General features: G+C 40.7%; 1 protein-coding gene across 6 annotated transcripts in view; it reads left to right on the top strand.

The window, feature by feature from the left end:
* Positions 1-14415, top strand: part of RASSF3 (Ras association domain family member 3) — a 104870-nt gene extending 90455 nt beyond the window's left edge. For all 6 annotated transcript variants that reach the window (XM_005480564.4, XM_074539795.1, XM_074539794.1 and 3 more), the window contains 4 exons: positions 8155-8262; positions 9752-10019; positions 11074-11189; positions 11558-14415. In XM_005480564.4, the coding sequence (XP_005480621.4) occupies positions 8155-8262; positions 9752-10019; positions 11074-11189; positions 11558-11707 (642 nt within the window). In that variant the 3' untranslated portion in view covers positions 11708-14415. The remainder of the gene's footprint in view (positions 1-8154; positions 8263-9751; positions 10020-11073; positions 11190-11557) is intronic.
* The last annotated feature ends 2228 nt before the right edge of the window (positions 14416-16643 follow it).

Genomic DNA, 16643 nt, shown 5'->3' with positions numbered 1-16643 from the left:
CTGTATAAGCTTGTTTCCTAATAGTCTTTTAAAAGCTTGATTTTGTTGTGCAGGTCACAGAGGCTGGTAATCCATTTTAGTTCATTAAACACCTTACGTTCTTAAATAGCTAGCAGTTAAAACTTCCACTTTCTGAGGAGGAGACCTGAAGGAAACTATTTATTGTCTGTGATACTTCATAGATCTAGTTTTACTGAAATTTGCAAAACTGGAACAGCTGTTAAATGTTATTTAAATAATGTAATATATTTCTTTAAAAACATGACATAGTCTGGAGAGGGGAAAATGTACAAATCTTTGTAAAATCTGTTGTGTCTTTAGGGACAAAATCTAATGCTAAGCCTGAGTTGCTATTATTTGTACAGTTGGTTTTCACTTTAAACAGATGACTGCTTTTTTGAAACTGGGTTGCATGCCAGTAGTTAAAGTACAACCATGTAGGGTACAACAGGGTTTGTAACTAGGGGTTTTCAGAGGTGATGTCATGATGAACTTAAATGAAACTTTAGCAACAATGTTAATGTCACCAACAAATATATTCAGTTTCCTAGCCTTACTTTCACAATATCTGAATATGAACTGTGCTTATATTGCTTCTGTTTGAAGGAAAATAATTTGTTAAAAGGAATAAAGGGAAGTTACAACTTTTGTTTTGTTTCTCTTCTACTTAAAAATACTCACCATGTAAACATTTGAGTGTTTACATCAGAGGGGGCAGATGGAGCCATAATGTTTTACTTTGTCATTCATTGCTTTCATTTGCATGCCAAACCACATGGTGATACTTGGTAAAAACTGAAATAATCAGAAAGTAACAAGTATTTATTAACTCTAATGCTTGTACCTTATAAAATTATGATAAAATTATAAACTGTGGTGTTGCATGGGGATTTCTGTAACCACTATGGAAGGGAGATCACATTGCCACATGGTTAAAAGTAAAGATATTTCATACCTGTAGCATACAGATTTATAAACAAAGAGCATTTAAGCTTTGGTGCACCTGTGTCACAAGTTCTGATACAAGGTCTGGTCCCCACATCCCATTTTTGTGGTTAATTTCCCTGCTGTAAAATGATTGAGAGGATGGAGCAACTGCCTTAGGAAGACTAAGGAGTTCAAGGCTCCTCAGTTTGGAGAGGAAAAAAAGGAATGTGTGTGATGTGGTTCACAAAATCACAAAGGTGATAGAAAAGCTGAAGGTGAAACTTGAGCGTACGAGGTTTTGCCATATTAGGATTAAAGAGCGTTCAATGTTTTTGACAGAAGTTATCTCCTATCTTAATAGAAGATCAGCATAAAGCAGATGGCAGAACCTCTTCTCGCTGCAGTCATGAATCTGTGGAACTTGCTGCCACGGGAGGGGCAGACAGGCAGAGTTGGCAGGTTCAGAAAGGGTTTCTGTGCCTGCTTAGGCACCAAGGCCATAAATGGACACCGAACAGACTCGGAAGGGAGGTGCCCTCTGAATTCCTGCTTCCACACTTGTGGATGCCAGCAGAGAGGCTGAAGAAAAGGCTCACGTGCTTGCTGGAAATAGCCTTTGTTTTTGCTGTGCTGAAGGCAGGCTGTCAGGCTGGATGCCCTGTGCACCTGACCTGGGAGGGTGCCACTTCTCTTGCTCTGTCAGGGGGACATGTTCTTGAACTCTCTTAAAATCAGGATAATGGTTCAAACTCATGTCAGCCAAACCTGCCTAGAAAAACAAAATCTTTTCCTGAAACAGAAACTGCTTCCTTGCCCTGTGTGCCACTGTGGGAGTTGGAGCTCCCTGACTGCAAAAAGTAAAAGGTATTACAGGAAGATACAGAGATTATTCTGCCCACATCCATCCTGTCAGAAAAATTCCTCTTTCCCTGACCCAGAGAGCCACCTCATCTTGTTCAGGAGGATGCAAACGTTTCAAGATTCAGCTATGTGATAAGGTCAATGCTTGGAGATACTTGAATGCTAACATTTCTTCTTAGCCACCCTGCCCCCAATTGGTCTTCACAGCTTTTTGGCTGCTGGTGTCTGTGACTGGCTGTGACCAGTGTCCCTGCTTGGTGAGTCTCAGGGTTTCAGATGAAGGAGGAGCACATATTTGGAGTTCAGGCTTGCCCCAGGATAGAAGCAGGAATTACTGTCACTGAGAAAGCTGCTGTGCTCTCAGGAGAGTCAGGATGAGGGAGAAGTAAAATGCTTGTTTCAGAATAGTTTAATTGCAAGGTTTCAGTTTCTTTCCTGTAGGAGTGCTGCCAGGCTGTAGGAAAGAGTGCTCTTTCTTGTAGGAGTAACAACTGAGATCAGAATTCCATTAATTTTGTTTCCTGTATGCTCTGCTGGGCTTTTTTTGTTGAACAATTGTTACTTAAATCCTTTCTTTAATGCAAATGTGATGTAAGTAGGATTGCACTAGCTGTAATTTTTATGACTAAACAAGACTTTTTTTTTATTACATAGTTTAGGCTGAATTTCTCCTTCTCAAAACTTCAATGTTTTATTTCAAAAAATATTTCTGGCCACAATTTACAGCAAGATCATGACATCTTCATTCATCTGACTGAATCGTGGTCACAGTATGTGTGGGATTAATGTGAAACATGAGAGCTGAGCTAGGGACTCGTGTGTCTTAGAAGATTGCTTGAGTTCCCACAGATCTTTGGTTCTTCAGATTTCTCGTAAAAATGCTTTATGGATGTTCCTGGGATAGGTTTAACCTTTTGTCCATTATATTTTCCTCTGTCTTTCAAGCTGAAATAGTGAGAAGAGCTTGGTTTCTCATTCCTCAAGAGATGCTAATTTCTCAAAGTTCTGTGAAAGTAGCAGGTTGGATGGAAGAGAGAGACCTTGTATCTCTCCATGCACACGAGGCTGCAGTAGCAGTTTGGGGAGCCAGGCATTTGACTCAAGGCGGGGATCCTGAGGCTGCAGGCTTCAGAGTTTTGGAGTTTCTTTGTGAAACTTTTTCTCAGCCTCATCCCATAGCAGCCTGTAGCTGTTGAGTTTATTAGTGCTTTATTACTGCATGCAGGACCAGGGTTTGGCAGCAGCCGTGAGACTCAGACTTCCATAAAGCCACTGACGTGATTCTTCTTTTTTGGGACCACAAGTTGATTTGCAGTTCACTTTAATTGTAATTTGTGCAGTTCTAGTTGTGTTTCTTGAGGATTCATGCTGAGCTAGTCTCATCTAGGGCTTTGCACTCAGCCTAAATGTTACAAAGAGAGTGCTGCTTCTCTAAACATCTGTGCTACAATCAATGAGATGAGCATGGGGGGTGCCGCGATAAAGAAAAAACATTTTCTGCTCTTGTGAGGAAGCTCAACTGTGAAGAGGCATTGCATCATGAGCTCTAATGAAAGACCAGCTATTCCCCTTGGGAAAATGAAAGCACTTGCCTCATTTCCCTCTTACTGGCAGCTGTTGCTTAGGAATTGTGTTTGGGAATGAAATGCTGCTTTGGTTGACTTGAGAAGCGGCTTTAATACAAATGGCTGCCAGTGGTGTGCACTGTAAGTGTTGTGAAGGACAGAAAAAATTTCTTAAAAATTAATAGCTCAGACTAGAAAATTAGTGGTTTAGACCCAAATATATAATTTGCATGAGTTCTGATGTGTTCCACTGCGTCCTTGAGACCAGTTTTTGTTTTTCGCATCTATGCTGGTCTGAGGAAGTGGCAAGATCACATTAGCATCAGGGAGTGGAAGGAGACCAGGAGCTCTGATGAGGAAAACATTTAATTGGGCTGGGAGGAGAAACAGGTGTTGATGTGGCAGACGTTACTGAGAATATAGCTTGGTTACGTGATGGAAGAGAACCTAGCTCAGGTTCTATTCTATATATTTTATTTAATTTTACAAAAAATAGCATGGAATTGTTTGTGCATTGTTTTATAGAGAAAGTTCCTTTTTTCGAGCATTAGCACCCAGAAGTGATTTTGTTAAGCCTGGCAACATCTAGGTCTTGGTTGATGGAAGAAGACGCAGTGTGAGCTGCTCTGCTGGTTGTGCTCATGCTTCACTCTGCTGCTATGACATACACAAGGATCCGTGGTTAGGAAACTCATCAGCAGGCCTGACTTTTGAAGAAAGGCAGTTTCCCAATTCCCTGCACTGTTGTGGGGTGTGTGCTGGGTGTCTTGTAGGGAGCCAGAGATGAATCAGCCTGGAGATGAATCATGCTCCCCTTGTGCCTGGGCAGTGCACTGGCTTTGAGAAGCTGTGCCCGGTCTCACCTCCAAAATGCTCTTGTTCCTTTGTTTGAAACAGCTGCCTTTGGAGCAATTGCTTTCCCTGAGCAGGTGTGGCATCAACCATTTGGTAGCCATTTCAAGAGCAGGATGTCAGAAGCACATTGTAAAGCATGGTAGAGATGAATGAAGTTCATTGGATGACTCAAGGTCTTCACAGGTAATAAATTTACCTGCTGAGATAACCAGGTGTGGAATTTGATCTGTTAGACAGGAGCAGAGTTAGCAGGGGACAGCTTTTCTTTTAATGGGTCCTGTTATGAAGCACCTGCTATTTCCTGTGGGAAATGAGTTTGTCAAGTCTTCTTCAACCCCCCTAAGGATGCTGGTCAAAGAAGACTTACTTATTTTAACTTCTAATGTGGCTAGCAAAGCTGTATGGCAAAATTTAGGTACCATTGTATGCTGAGAGCAATTCAGCCCCAGGAAAGTTGGAGGCGGGGGGGAAGCCAGGGAAAAAAACCCTGTATAACAGCTTGTTAGCTTCTCTTTGCATGTTGGCTAAGTATAATTAGGAAAATTAAAAAATACAGGTGCCTGAAATCTGTGTATTCTGCTTAATGACATTCAGTGAGAGCAGCTGACCCAGTGAATCATGGTGGGCTGAGGTTTTCTTGTTCATAATAAACCCAGTGAGTTGCTCCTTTGTTGGTTTTCTGTTGGCGGCAGTCATGTGGGATTTAGTGTCTCTGCAGTTTGTGTGACAGCAATGTGATTCTCTCCAAGTCCTGGTGTGTAGCTGGTGAGGAGGTTTTGTTTGCTTGATTGAAGTTGTACCCTGATGAATGAGTAGTTGGAGTGTTCTGAGCTTTTTGTTTGGGTGCAGGCTGGTATCAGCAGATTAATTCATGAAGATCTTGGTCTTAGGTTTCCAGTGGCATCGAGTTACTGCCTCTCCTGGGACACATCTTCACTTTTCACTGCCTCTGGTCTTGATAGTGAAAGATGGAGGAGAAGGGTAAAAATGACTGTAAACAGCATTTCTGCCTATGATGTATTTTATTTTTATTGAATGATTTTGGGTCCCTTTGTCTGATTTAATCCCAGTAGTCCTCTTTGTATTCAGTTCAGAGATTTGCTATGAACTATATGCTGTTGAAGTTAATTAAGGCCCAGGCTTTGGTTGTTTAGGAAATGAGTTAGAGGTACATTTGTTGGCAATGCTCACTACAAAAGGAGGTAATCCCCGCTTCTGCGTAAACACACAGATGTGTTTTTGTGGCCTTAATTAAGCTTTGCCAAAATTGTCTGGCCTCCAGTGCAAGAAGGGAGAAATTCCTGTGGTATGTTCAAGTGTGGAATCATGTGTAACTCATTTGATGGATGACAGCTGCCCCAGTGATGCCCTGTGGCCCTCAGCTCTGTGGTGGAGCTGCCCCTGGGAAGGCTGACTAGGAGAGCATCACCAGGGCAGTCTGTGGGAATCAGCTGGCTTGGGTGCTGCGCTTGGATTTTGCTTGTCATGCAAAATCTGCTTCCATGGCAGTCCCCAGGATTAGAGTGATCTCGTGGGCTGGTGTCTTTTCTAACCAGATCAAACTTCTGTAATTTTGGGAGAGCAGTATGAAAACTCTCCTATGTGAAAATAGGAGAAAGTTTCATGCTGTCTGTTCATACCCACCAATTCACCAAGGTTTTTTTTCCTTGTCCTTTTTTTTCTTCTTAATAATGCATGCAGATAATTTCCTAGACGTCAGCCTTGTGAACTTTACCCTGTGCCATTGCCATTAAAGGCAATAGGGTATTTTTGTCATCTACAGTTATTAAAGGTATTTTTTGTGAAGTTAAACTTTGAGGTGCACAGAAGTAAGTGCAGAGTGGTTGTTTATTTTTTTTTTAACAAAGGTTGATATTTCAACATAGGAAAGGTGAGTTTTTTCCCTCTTTCCTAGTTAGTGATTTTTGCTTAATAAAAGCAGATGTTGTGGGTGACTTCAGTAATCACGGTGACAGTTCCAACAGGGTAGGTACCTGCTTGAACAATCAGAAATGAATTAATAATAAGCATTAAAGCTGAGGTGTCTGGTATTGGAATTTCAGTATCCATATTGTTAGTAGATTGGAGAGGTATGAATGCTTGTCTCTGAGGTGAGTCTTGGCTGGTATCCATGTGAAGAAGTTTGTCTGCACTTACACTGACAGGGAATGTTGCAAGTTAAAGCTTGGGTTCTTGAAATGTGTCACATAGATGTCAGATAGAGGCTTGCAGACTGTTTCCTGTCCCTTTAGTATCCACTTCTTTTCCTTTGTGCCTCTTCTGTTTGCCCCCAGATTGAACACTATAAAGCTGAAAGAGCCTTTGAGGAGATGAAGTGGGCAGTTTAAATTGAGCTGTCTTTCTTTATAGTTTGGGGCAGATGGAAAACAGAAGGGCAAGAAGGCTTCATTTCTCTTGAGAGAATAGAGACTTGAATTCTGAAAACGTTCAGTAATTGGGTATTTGTAATTTAGTAGGTGGGGTCTGGCAGCTGTTCAAAATGCTACACAATCTTAAATTGTGCTTAAGGAACTAATGGCAGAGTTGTCATTCACTGGTGTTCCTTTTTTGCCTCAGTTTCCTGATCTTGAAATAAAGGTATGTTCTCAGTGTTATGCAGGAAATCAGTATCTCAGCCCAGATCAGAATTCAAGGTTTCTGGCTTCAAGTTCTCCATTCAGACCACACCTTTCTTTTTATAGCCATGGGAAAAAAGTCTGCTCCAGCATGTCATTTAGTGAAATGCCATATAGAAAAAGCAAAACTAAGCCTAAAAGAGCTAAAAATAGTTGATTTTAAATTAGGAGACAGAAAAAGTTCAGGAGATTCTTTCTGGCAAGTGGAACCTTACAATGCCACAGCAGATGTGCTCATCTTTGGGGTAGTGTCTGGCAAACTGAAGTGCCTGCAAAGATGTGTGCTGAGTTGTGCTGAGTGGGGTTCTGAACAGGCCACTGGTCAGGGAAGCCCTTCCTCAGGATACCTTACACTGGAATGTGTCTGGGAGGACTGGTGGAACTGGGACTTGGTTTGTCTGTAGAGTGAATGTGCTCAGGTGTTCTCTGAAAGCATCGAGGCTCTTCAAAGCTTCTCCCTTTTCTAATTGAAGCCTTAAATCATCAAAGCTGAGAGCTGAAACTCTTTCATACTATATATGGCATTTGTGCTAGTGGTAGAAACTGGAGTGTATTTATAACACTGGTTTGCTGCTGCGGGAATACAGATTGGGAACAAATGTTTGTTTGGAAAAAATCCAATTCCAGGGTATTCTTTTACTGCCACACGTGAAATCCACAGCAACCTTGTAAAAGCAACAGTTGAAAAATCTTAATAGGGCCTCCCCCATGGAAAAAAACCCCCATGCAATTGGTGTAACATTATGTATCTGGAGAGTTACTTGTGATGGTTTGTGCAGTAGGCAGTGACCCTGTATGTAACATCCTGTCTGTCACATTGCAATGCTGGGATGCTGTCGTGTTGTTGCCACACACTGGGATTGTTGGGGTTTCTTGCTAGGACGTGCTGCTCTTTTCAGATGTGCTCCTGGTTTGTTCAGAAATACCTATTTGTGCCCCAGGTAATAGTTAATGAAAATTTTAAGTGTTCTTTACAGGATGGCATAGCATTGACATGAGAAGATCAAGCCATAAGCTGAGCTGAGCTCTCTTGCATACTGCTGAAAACATCTGAAGGAAAACAGTTGGCAACAAAAGGGCTCAGGTGTCTTTGGGTGTGTTGATTAAACTATCCCCCTGCCATCTCCCTTCAGTCCCAGTGTTCTGTTGGATTTGCTTCATGTGTTAATCCTTTCTGTTGCTGCACAGCTATTACTGTTATGTTGAGCCTCTGTGGAATAATTACCATTTGGACTAAGAATGTTTGTATCCAGAATCATAAAATAATTTATTTTATACTGTGTTTTAAAAGTAATGTCTTGTTTTTGAAGGATGTTCAGAAGGAGAGAGAACCTCATGTTTATCTCAGCAAAGAAGAAGTTAAAGAGAAGATACAAAGCTATAATTCATCTGTCACTGATAAATTAAAGATGACCTTGGTAAGTTTTGCATACAATTCCTGTAATTTTTAATGTTGAGTTGTAGCTTTGTAGTGCATTGTGAATTGTTTTATTCTCAGCGTCTTACATATGAAACTCTCTCTGTTTAGATGGTTTTCTAAGAGACTCTTCCTTAGACTGACGAATTAAAATCTCATGTCTGGAATGCTTTTTATCCCTGTAGCTCTTTTACATGGATCAGAACAAAGTGTTGTAAAAACAAACTGATGTACCTGTGTTTGAGGTAAACTGTCAGCTGACACTAAGCTGTACATTTGTCAAAATTTTCTTACCAATTCTGAAAATGCTCAGATGGTAAAAATGAAGGGTTTTTTTCTTGTTTTTTGCAGATAAATTTTTGTCAGATTTCTTTGATAAGGATGCTCAAGCAGTGATAAAAGTTAAAACATGCAATATTTATTACAGGATACTTAACTTTCAGAGTAGTCATACAAGTTTTCAGCATGAAGAGACTTTCTTCCCCCAAAAACATAGAAATTACAGACTGGAATACATAAGACTTCTCATTTCAAAGGATTGTGAACCAGGTTTAATATTCAGTTGGGTCTACTCAAGTCCATACTAACAAAATTCACATCTATCTGCTTAGCAATCTGTTATAAAGTTGTTAGGCTGTCCAGATTTTCTAATACATTACATATTCCTGTGGGTGTATATGGAAATTGTGAAATTCCATTATATCCTAAACCATATAAGTATGACTGTGTACTAAAAAGATCTTTGTTATGTGTTTGCATGTGGATTAGGACTTACTATGCCCAAAACGAGATTGTCAAAATTTTTCTAGCTCAATAAGGTTTGATTGGCTTTGCTGTTTTGTCTTTCAAGAGCAACTGAAATAAACATTTTCAGATGTTACTTGGATTGGCATTTATTCTGGGGTTTTTTGTTGTTTATTGATTTTTTTTTGTTTGAGTTTTTGGGATTTTTGTTTGATTGTTTGAGTTTTGGGGGTTTTGTTTGGTTTTTTGTTTATTTTCTTGTGAGTTTTTTGGGGTTTGTTTTTTTTCTGTTGGTTAGGGCTTTTTTCAACATGGTTTGACCATTTAAATGCCTCAGACTAAGTTGACAAAACACCTAAAATGTGGGAGGTAATTTCTGTATTTCTGCACAAAATCTGTTGCTAAAGATGGTATTAGTGATCTTTTTCACTTCATAGTCCTCTCCTGAAGTGAAAACTTATCTCTGGTATGTTGTACCTTTTGCTTGATGAATCCTAATATACTTAGAATTCAACAGTTATTGTTAAGAAAAAATTAATACTCAGTAGTTATTAATAAGAGAAATTTCTATTCAGAAAGAATCACTGTCTGAATTATGAAAGCAATGTCTTTCCTGTGATCTGTCGTGTGTTGCAGTGGTATTTAAACAGTGCTCACTGTGAGCATGTTCATGTGCCTGCTGCACTGCTGTGTCCCAGGGGTCACTGCTGATGATTTTAACAGTCCAGGCCTTTCCTTGGTTGCAGAACGCCAATGGGATCTACACTGGCTTCATCAAGGTGCAGATGGAGTTGTGCAGACCCATCACTGTGCAGTCCTCCCAGAGGCAGGGCAGGTGTGCTCCCAGCAGCCAGGAAACTGCTTTCTACCTGCCAGAGGGCTGTGTGAACACCCTCCACATCAGCAGCACCAACACTGTGCGGGAGGTGATCGAGGCCTTGCTCAAGAAGTTCTTTGTGGCTGACAACCCTGCCAAGTTTGCACTTTATAAACGCTGTCACAAGGAAGATCAAGGTATAAACTGAGCCTGAGGCATTTTGGTAATGGGAGGGTTTGGGTAGGGAGTTGTGCTATAGTAATGCTTGAAATTAGCAAGGTGGAAGAAGTCAGATAAATGGGGTAACAGTCTTCCTACCTTGTCTTTTTTTCCATATATAAAGTGGCATGGCAGGACTGTAAAAGACTTGGGGGTATTTCAGGATAATTCATCCAAGACAAAGTCACCTACTAAAACATTACACAGATCTCCTGTGCTTTGCAGTCAATTTTATTTTATTTCTTGCCCTTGTCAGGTCCTAAATTTCAGCTGGTCTGATACACTGCAGAGCTGTGAGATGAAGTTACAGGCCAGGTTTTCAAACAGATAAGCCATGGTGTCTGTGAAGCATGAGGCACTGGCAGGCCGCTCTCGAGGTGACAGCCATGGGCACGTGTCTTGTTGCTCACGTGTTAGTGCTCACGTGGCTGGCCCTGGGCACTGGCTGCTGTTAGGAGTTTGTTGCAAGTTGTGATGGGAATACCAGAAGATGGAAAAGGGGTTTTTTAGGGAAAGGTGCATTTTTCCAGTGTTGTGTTCTAGCACTTAGAATCTGCCTTCCTTCCATGGATATTGAGAGCAGTTTCAGTATTTCAGATGTTTCTGACTCTCAGATAAGCAGAGTTGTCTTTTAGACTTCGTGTGTGAAATTTTAAGTGGAAAACTTAAATCAGAGCAGTGATACACAGCTCTGATGTCATAAATGCTTAGATAGAGCAACGGATCTGTGTGTTGTGGTTTTTTCTTGTGGGTTATTTTTCCCCCCTGCCTTGCATGTACTGTGTTGACAGGAGGCCATTTCATTCCTGTGCAAATGCAGTGTTGTACTGTCACCATCAATCACCTGCTCAGCTCCTCCCTAAAACTCACTGCTCAAAACCAGTATGTAGACTGATAGATAAACAGTGTGTAAATTTTAGCTACACATGCATCTTTCTGAAATTTTTGTAGCATTAGCTAGCATTAGTCATTCCAAGTGTTGGAATCGTTGTTGGTAAAGATGCTAATGACTGTGATGTCCTTCTCCTGCAGTTTATACCTGCAAGCTGTCAGACAGAGAACATCCCCTCTACCTGCGCTTGGTGGCAGGCCCCAAAACAGAAATGCTCAGCTTTGTTCTGCGCGAGCATGAAACTGGAGAAGTCATGGTAGGTCACACCCTGCCGGGCCAGTGTTTGTGTAACCTCGTGGGTGAGTGGGCTTCTGTTTGAGCTGTGCTGACCGGGCAGACCATTTTCTGGAAGCAGACTTGTTTCCCCTGTTAATTTCCTTTGTGCCTTTTGTAAACGTTTCATTTGTGATTAGACTGACCTGTTGTTACTTGCAGAAGAAAAAAACTAATTGAAAGAGTAAAATATTTTCAGATGCCCTAAGATTTATGAGGAAAATGCGTGATACTGTTTCAGTTGGAAATTGCCTACAGTGTCTGAGGTTTTGTTTGGAAATACTGCATGTATAAAAGATGTATGAATTTTCTGTTGACCTCATCCATGCTTTGCACTCTCTGTCTTTGCAGTGGGAAGCTTTTAGTATTCCTGAACTGCAAAACTTCTTGCGCATACTGGACAAAGAGGAAAGTGACCAACTGCAGCTCTTGAAGAACCGCTATGCAGCTTACAGGGGCAAGCTTGAAGAAGCCCTTCGGGGGGTGCTGAAGCCTGGCTAAAAGGGGCCAAAGGACACTCAGGAAAAGTGCTACCAAACGTCATAGAGCATGCCAAACCCAAGTACAAAGAGCAGCAGAGAGTCGTTCTCTTTATTCAGAAGACTGTTTTGTGATGCCAGGGTAGACTTAGTTCCATAAGCCAGGTCACTTAGCATCTTGCACCCACAAGTAAGGGATTCTGCATGTTTGTACATCAGTTTGCAACCCTCTGTGTGCCTAGAGAGTTTCCCAAGTTATCTTGGTGCAAGCTGTGAAACTGTAAGCAATTTCCTAGGATGCTATGAAATACCTTTTTTTTCTCTTCTTTGCTTAATGGTATCTTTACAAGTAAGGATGTGCAAATTGATGGGTTAAAAAAATATTATAAAGCCATTTGGATGAGAATTAGAGCACTATGTCAGAGATGAAATTGATTTGCACTACCTTTCTGTTTTTGAATAGTTACTGTAAAATTTGTGAGAGAACTGTTATAGGTGGAGAGCTTATGAGATCCTGTGGTTTGTACTGTGAAATTGTGGAAAGCTTTTAAGTGGTCTTTGGGAAGAAAGTAAAGAGAAGGTTGAAAAGAAGGTGAGAGTTGGGGGAGAAGAACTCTAATAGCTGACAGGAGGTTTTAAATGAAAATAGTATTTACACAGAGGAAAGTTGAAATACTAATTCTACAAGGTTAAAGTTTCAGTATGTTTTAATATTGTGAATAAGTTTTATGGTTTTAACTGTGTAAATCCACACTGGAAAAGAAATAAAGAAATAGAAATAGTGGGAAGGAACGAGAAGCAAAAGCTAAGTAAGAATGGAAATGGAGCTGCACATACAGGTCCCTTTTGGAGAAGCTGATTCCATAAAGGCATAGTCAGGGTTTGAAAAGTGTGGCAAACCTGAAAAGCTGCTTACTTGAATTCTGAAAAGTGGTCCATGTCTCAGATAACTCTGTGAGAAATACCTGTCTAGCGAGGGTGCTGACATAAGCTACAACTACAGATGCATTTGATTTTTATTGTAAGTCAGGTCTTTCCTCTGGCCCAGTGATCCATTTTTAGGCTGGATAATCTTGAATTACCATATCTGAAAGACAGAAAGAGCTTCCTCTGCTTCTTTCTTTGTTAAAAGCTCAGTCAGGCAAAGAAAGTAGAATTTCTTATTCACATTTCCAGCCCAGCAGAACGTTAACATTTGTTGTCTGTTTTGGTGACTGAGCTTAGTAACTCTTGCTTTTAATAATTCAGAACTTTTTTTCCCTTATGGTTTTTAAACTCTTAATTGAAAAACTGATTACCAAATTCTGCGGACTGCTGATTTACTTGATTTAAAAGTAGGAAAAATGTAGCAAGAAAACTTTTTACTTTAGTGTAAATATAGTTGTTGTTCTTTCAGAGTTATTTATCTAAAAAAAAGCATGTTCAAAAGAAACCAAAGAAGTGGGTGTGCAATAGAAGCATGGAAGCATGAGGCAGATTTGAGTGACTGATATTGTAGTCATCATCATGCCAGAGAGGAAATGAGTTATGTACTGGGGGGTGGGGGAGTGGAGGAGTGCTAAGGATTGAAGAGCAGCAGAAGTTGTGGTGGGGTTTTTTTCCCCTCTGTTCTTAATGTGTTCATTTTAAATTCCCAAGGAATTGTTAAAACTTTGGTGACATCTAATGGATACTCTGTGAAACTCCAAGATGCTTCTCTTCTTCCCCTTAATTTTATGTAATTGTGCCTTTGTTTTCTTTACTTAGTAAGATTCTTTTTAAAACTCTTCACAAGGTTTTTAGGTAAAAAGAATTTGCAAGCTTATGAGACAATCATAATGTTTTAAAGAGTTAAGAGAAATTAAGAGTAGGACTAACTATAAAATATATCTAAGGCATATCTTGTTTGTTTTTTTAATTTCACATGTAACATTGTAGTGCATGTGTGAGTTAGTAACATTATCCTCAAGTGAGACACTTTATAATGGTTCAGGGAATGCTTTTGTGTTTTGTTACAATTTGTTTTTCTAGGAATGCAGCAGTGTGTTGGTGGGTATTCTGTTAACATCTTAATTTATGTTTCTGCCCATAGCTATGTAATCATTGCATAACCGCTGTCAATATTGAACCATTTGTTGCTCAGATTTAAACACTGTTTGAGTTTTAAAGTTGAGTATAGAAATATGTGAATTTTGGTTTTACTTGAACTAAACTATCGGTCTTTTTAAGTAGGCACATCTTCATTTACTTTAGCCAAAAACCTCAATCAGTGTTGTATGCACTATGAGTCTTGATTTGGGGTGAAGGGGAAGGGGGTGGGGGACCAAAATAAACTTTTATTTTAATTTTGTCTTAGTCCACAGTTAATTATTGTAAGATGTCATGTGTGGAGTTAATTTTCTTCTTTTTTGTTCTACACACTGGCAGTTACAGCAGCTTTAATTTAAAAGAAATGGTCATGCCTGGTCAGTTTTATCTTTTTTTAATTTTAGCATCAAATTGAACTGTCAGAGCTTTTTTGGCTAAACTGTTTTCTTGTCATTATATGATGGTACCAGAATGACTAAATGATGAGGGAGGGGGAATGCAGGGAAACATTAAAATATATGTCTTTAAATACAAACATTTAAACTATTTATAATTTTAACAAGCTTAGTTTTATTTTTGTAGGGAAGTTTTTATTCCCCTTAAAGTTATTACTGAAATGGCAAAAAAGTGATGGTTCCATTATTAAAGCTGAAGTTGGCAATACTTGGTTACGTGACGTGCGTTTGGTTTTTCCTTTCCCTGGCAATGTGTTGTGATCCTTTTGAGGCCAAGTGGATTTCTGTGAGTCCTGTGGGCAGACACAGCTGGCCTTTAGCCTGAAGTAAGGTTTGCCTGGGACAGAGGGAGGGAGCAGAGCTGGGGGCTGTGGGGCTCAGGGAGCTGACCCCTCCCTAGGGGGAGTGCAGTGGTGCTGGGTGGGACAGCCCATGGGTGAGTTGTTTCCTTTCTGTTGATAAACACCTTGCAGAAATGAGGCCAATACACCAAAACTGGAGGTGATACCCCAGCCCTCTCCCCAGGAACTGCTTTTTACTCCTTTCTATCTTTAATGGCTTTTTAGTGGTTTTCTTCAGTAACATCCATGTTTAATTTTCCAGTTACTTACTCTGTGTTTCAGAGAAGTGGTTTATTCTGCCCTGATTTAATTGGTAGAAGGGAGCTGCTGAGCTGTTTGCTTTGATCTCTGTGGCACTTCCCTGGGCACCCTGGCCCTGCAGCAGTGCAGTGCTCAGGCAGGGCCTTCAAGGCTGGTTTATGTGAGACCTCATCACGATTTGGTGTGTGCAACAACCCCATTGCAATTGTGTGTGCACTTGGCAAGGCCTGCAAATGGCAAGTGCTTCAGCACTCTGCCAGGGTGGGATGGATAAAAGCCCTGAAGATACTGGGGTCAGCAAAGCTGCTGACCACACAAGTCACTGGGCTCTGCCTGTGGCAGAGTTAGCTTCCACCAGCAATACAACTCAGCAGAAGAAACCTGGTGTGCTTTGGCTGGATCAGGGCAGAATCATCCATCTGGAGACTGAGAGTTCAGTGTGGGGGCAGAGCAGGAGAGCAGCACCGTCTGTGGAAGCAGTTGGGCCACTCCTCTCCATGGCAGGGATCAGCAGGTTGTCAGTCTGCTCTGGATTCCTGCAGGCTGAAGTTTTAGCGCTGAAATTTTTGAACATTTGCAACAAACGCCACCAGACTCCATTCCCTTCCTCCCCTCTTCCTTTATGTGTGTGAGTATAGAGCAGTTTTCTTTCCTTCCCAGGTTCCCAGCATGGGGATTTCCAGCTGCAGTCCTTGCAAATTTTGTCAGCATTCACTTTTTACCATCTCCCATTGATTTGGAACCATTCAGGTACGTTTTCCTCCTTCATTTTAATGTTCAATGGCATGCTTGTGTTTGTTGGGAAAGAACTGTGCTTTCAAAACTTTCCCTACACTTTTCATCTTGCAGGAGCATATAAATTACACTATTTAAGTTCATGTGCAGAAAAAAACCAGTTCCTCCTATAAAACTGCAAAATAGAAACACTTTTTTTAATAAATGAGTTTTGAGCAAAACAATGCTGACTAGTGCAGTATTCATACATTCCCAGATGGAGATTTGTTAGTATACCTCAGACTAATGATAAGGAATAAAACTGCCAAGGATTATGGCAATTTTGTGTTTGTATTTGTTTCAGAAAATAAATACTCATAAAAGTCTATATACTCTTAGCTTGGACCTGAAAGCTCCACAGAATCCTTAATTTCGTCTGAAGTACCAGTTTTAACAAATTGTTTTTTAAAAAAAAAGTTAATGCCATGCTACTAGTATCTGAAATAAAGTCCTATTACTTCAACTAACTTTCTAGTCCAGTGTTGTCTTGTTTCTTACATGTACTTAATAATTATTTAGTGCCATTTTGAGACTTCACCTCTTGCCTTTGTTGGATCAAGTGAATAAAAAGCTGCAGGTGATCCTTACAGTTCAACTGAGACGTTCAGAGTCTCTTACTCCTGATGATGAAGGCAAGTGGATGACTTCCAGATGGGTAAAGTTATGCATCTGCTACATCTGCTTGGTCAAGAAGTGAGGACTATGTTGAAAATTCAAGCCAGGTAAGAGGAGACACAGTCTTCTCTCCTGTTTAGAACACAGGTTTAGTGCTGTGACCTGAGGACTTACCTGGTCTGGGGGAATTATTTTCCTCTGGCTGTGTGAGTGGGTAACAGAGATTGCTGCAGGAGCCAGTATGAGCAGTGGGCAACGCCCGGCTCAGAGCGGTTTGAGCCAAGCACTTCAGACACGGAGCCTGGCTGCTGGCACTCGTTCTGTGCTGTTTTTCAAGGAAATACTGCAGAGGCCAGGACATGTTTGTCTGAAAAGCACCTTCCTGTGCTACGTGCTAGCAAGGTGAGAGGTAATTCCAGAGTGTTCTTGTTTGCCTTTGTGCAAG

Source organism: Zonotrichia albicollis, chromosome 4 (genome assembly GCF_047830755.1).
Source record: "Zonotrichia albicollis isolate bZonAlb1 chromosome 4, bZonAlb1.hap1, whole genome shotgun sequence".
Lineage (NCBI taxonomy): Eukaryota > Metazoa > Chordata > Aves > Passeriformes > Passerellidae > Zonotrichia > Zonotrichia albicollis.
This window is presented reverse-complemented; position numbering and strand designations above follow the sequence as displayed.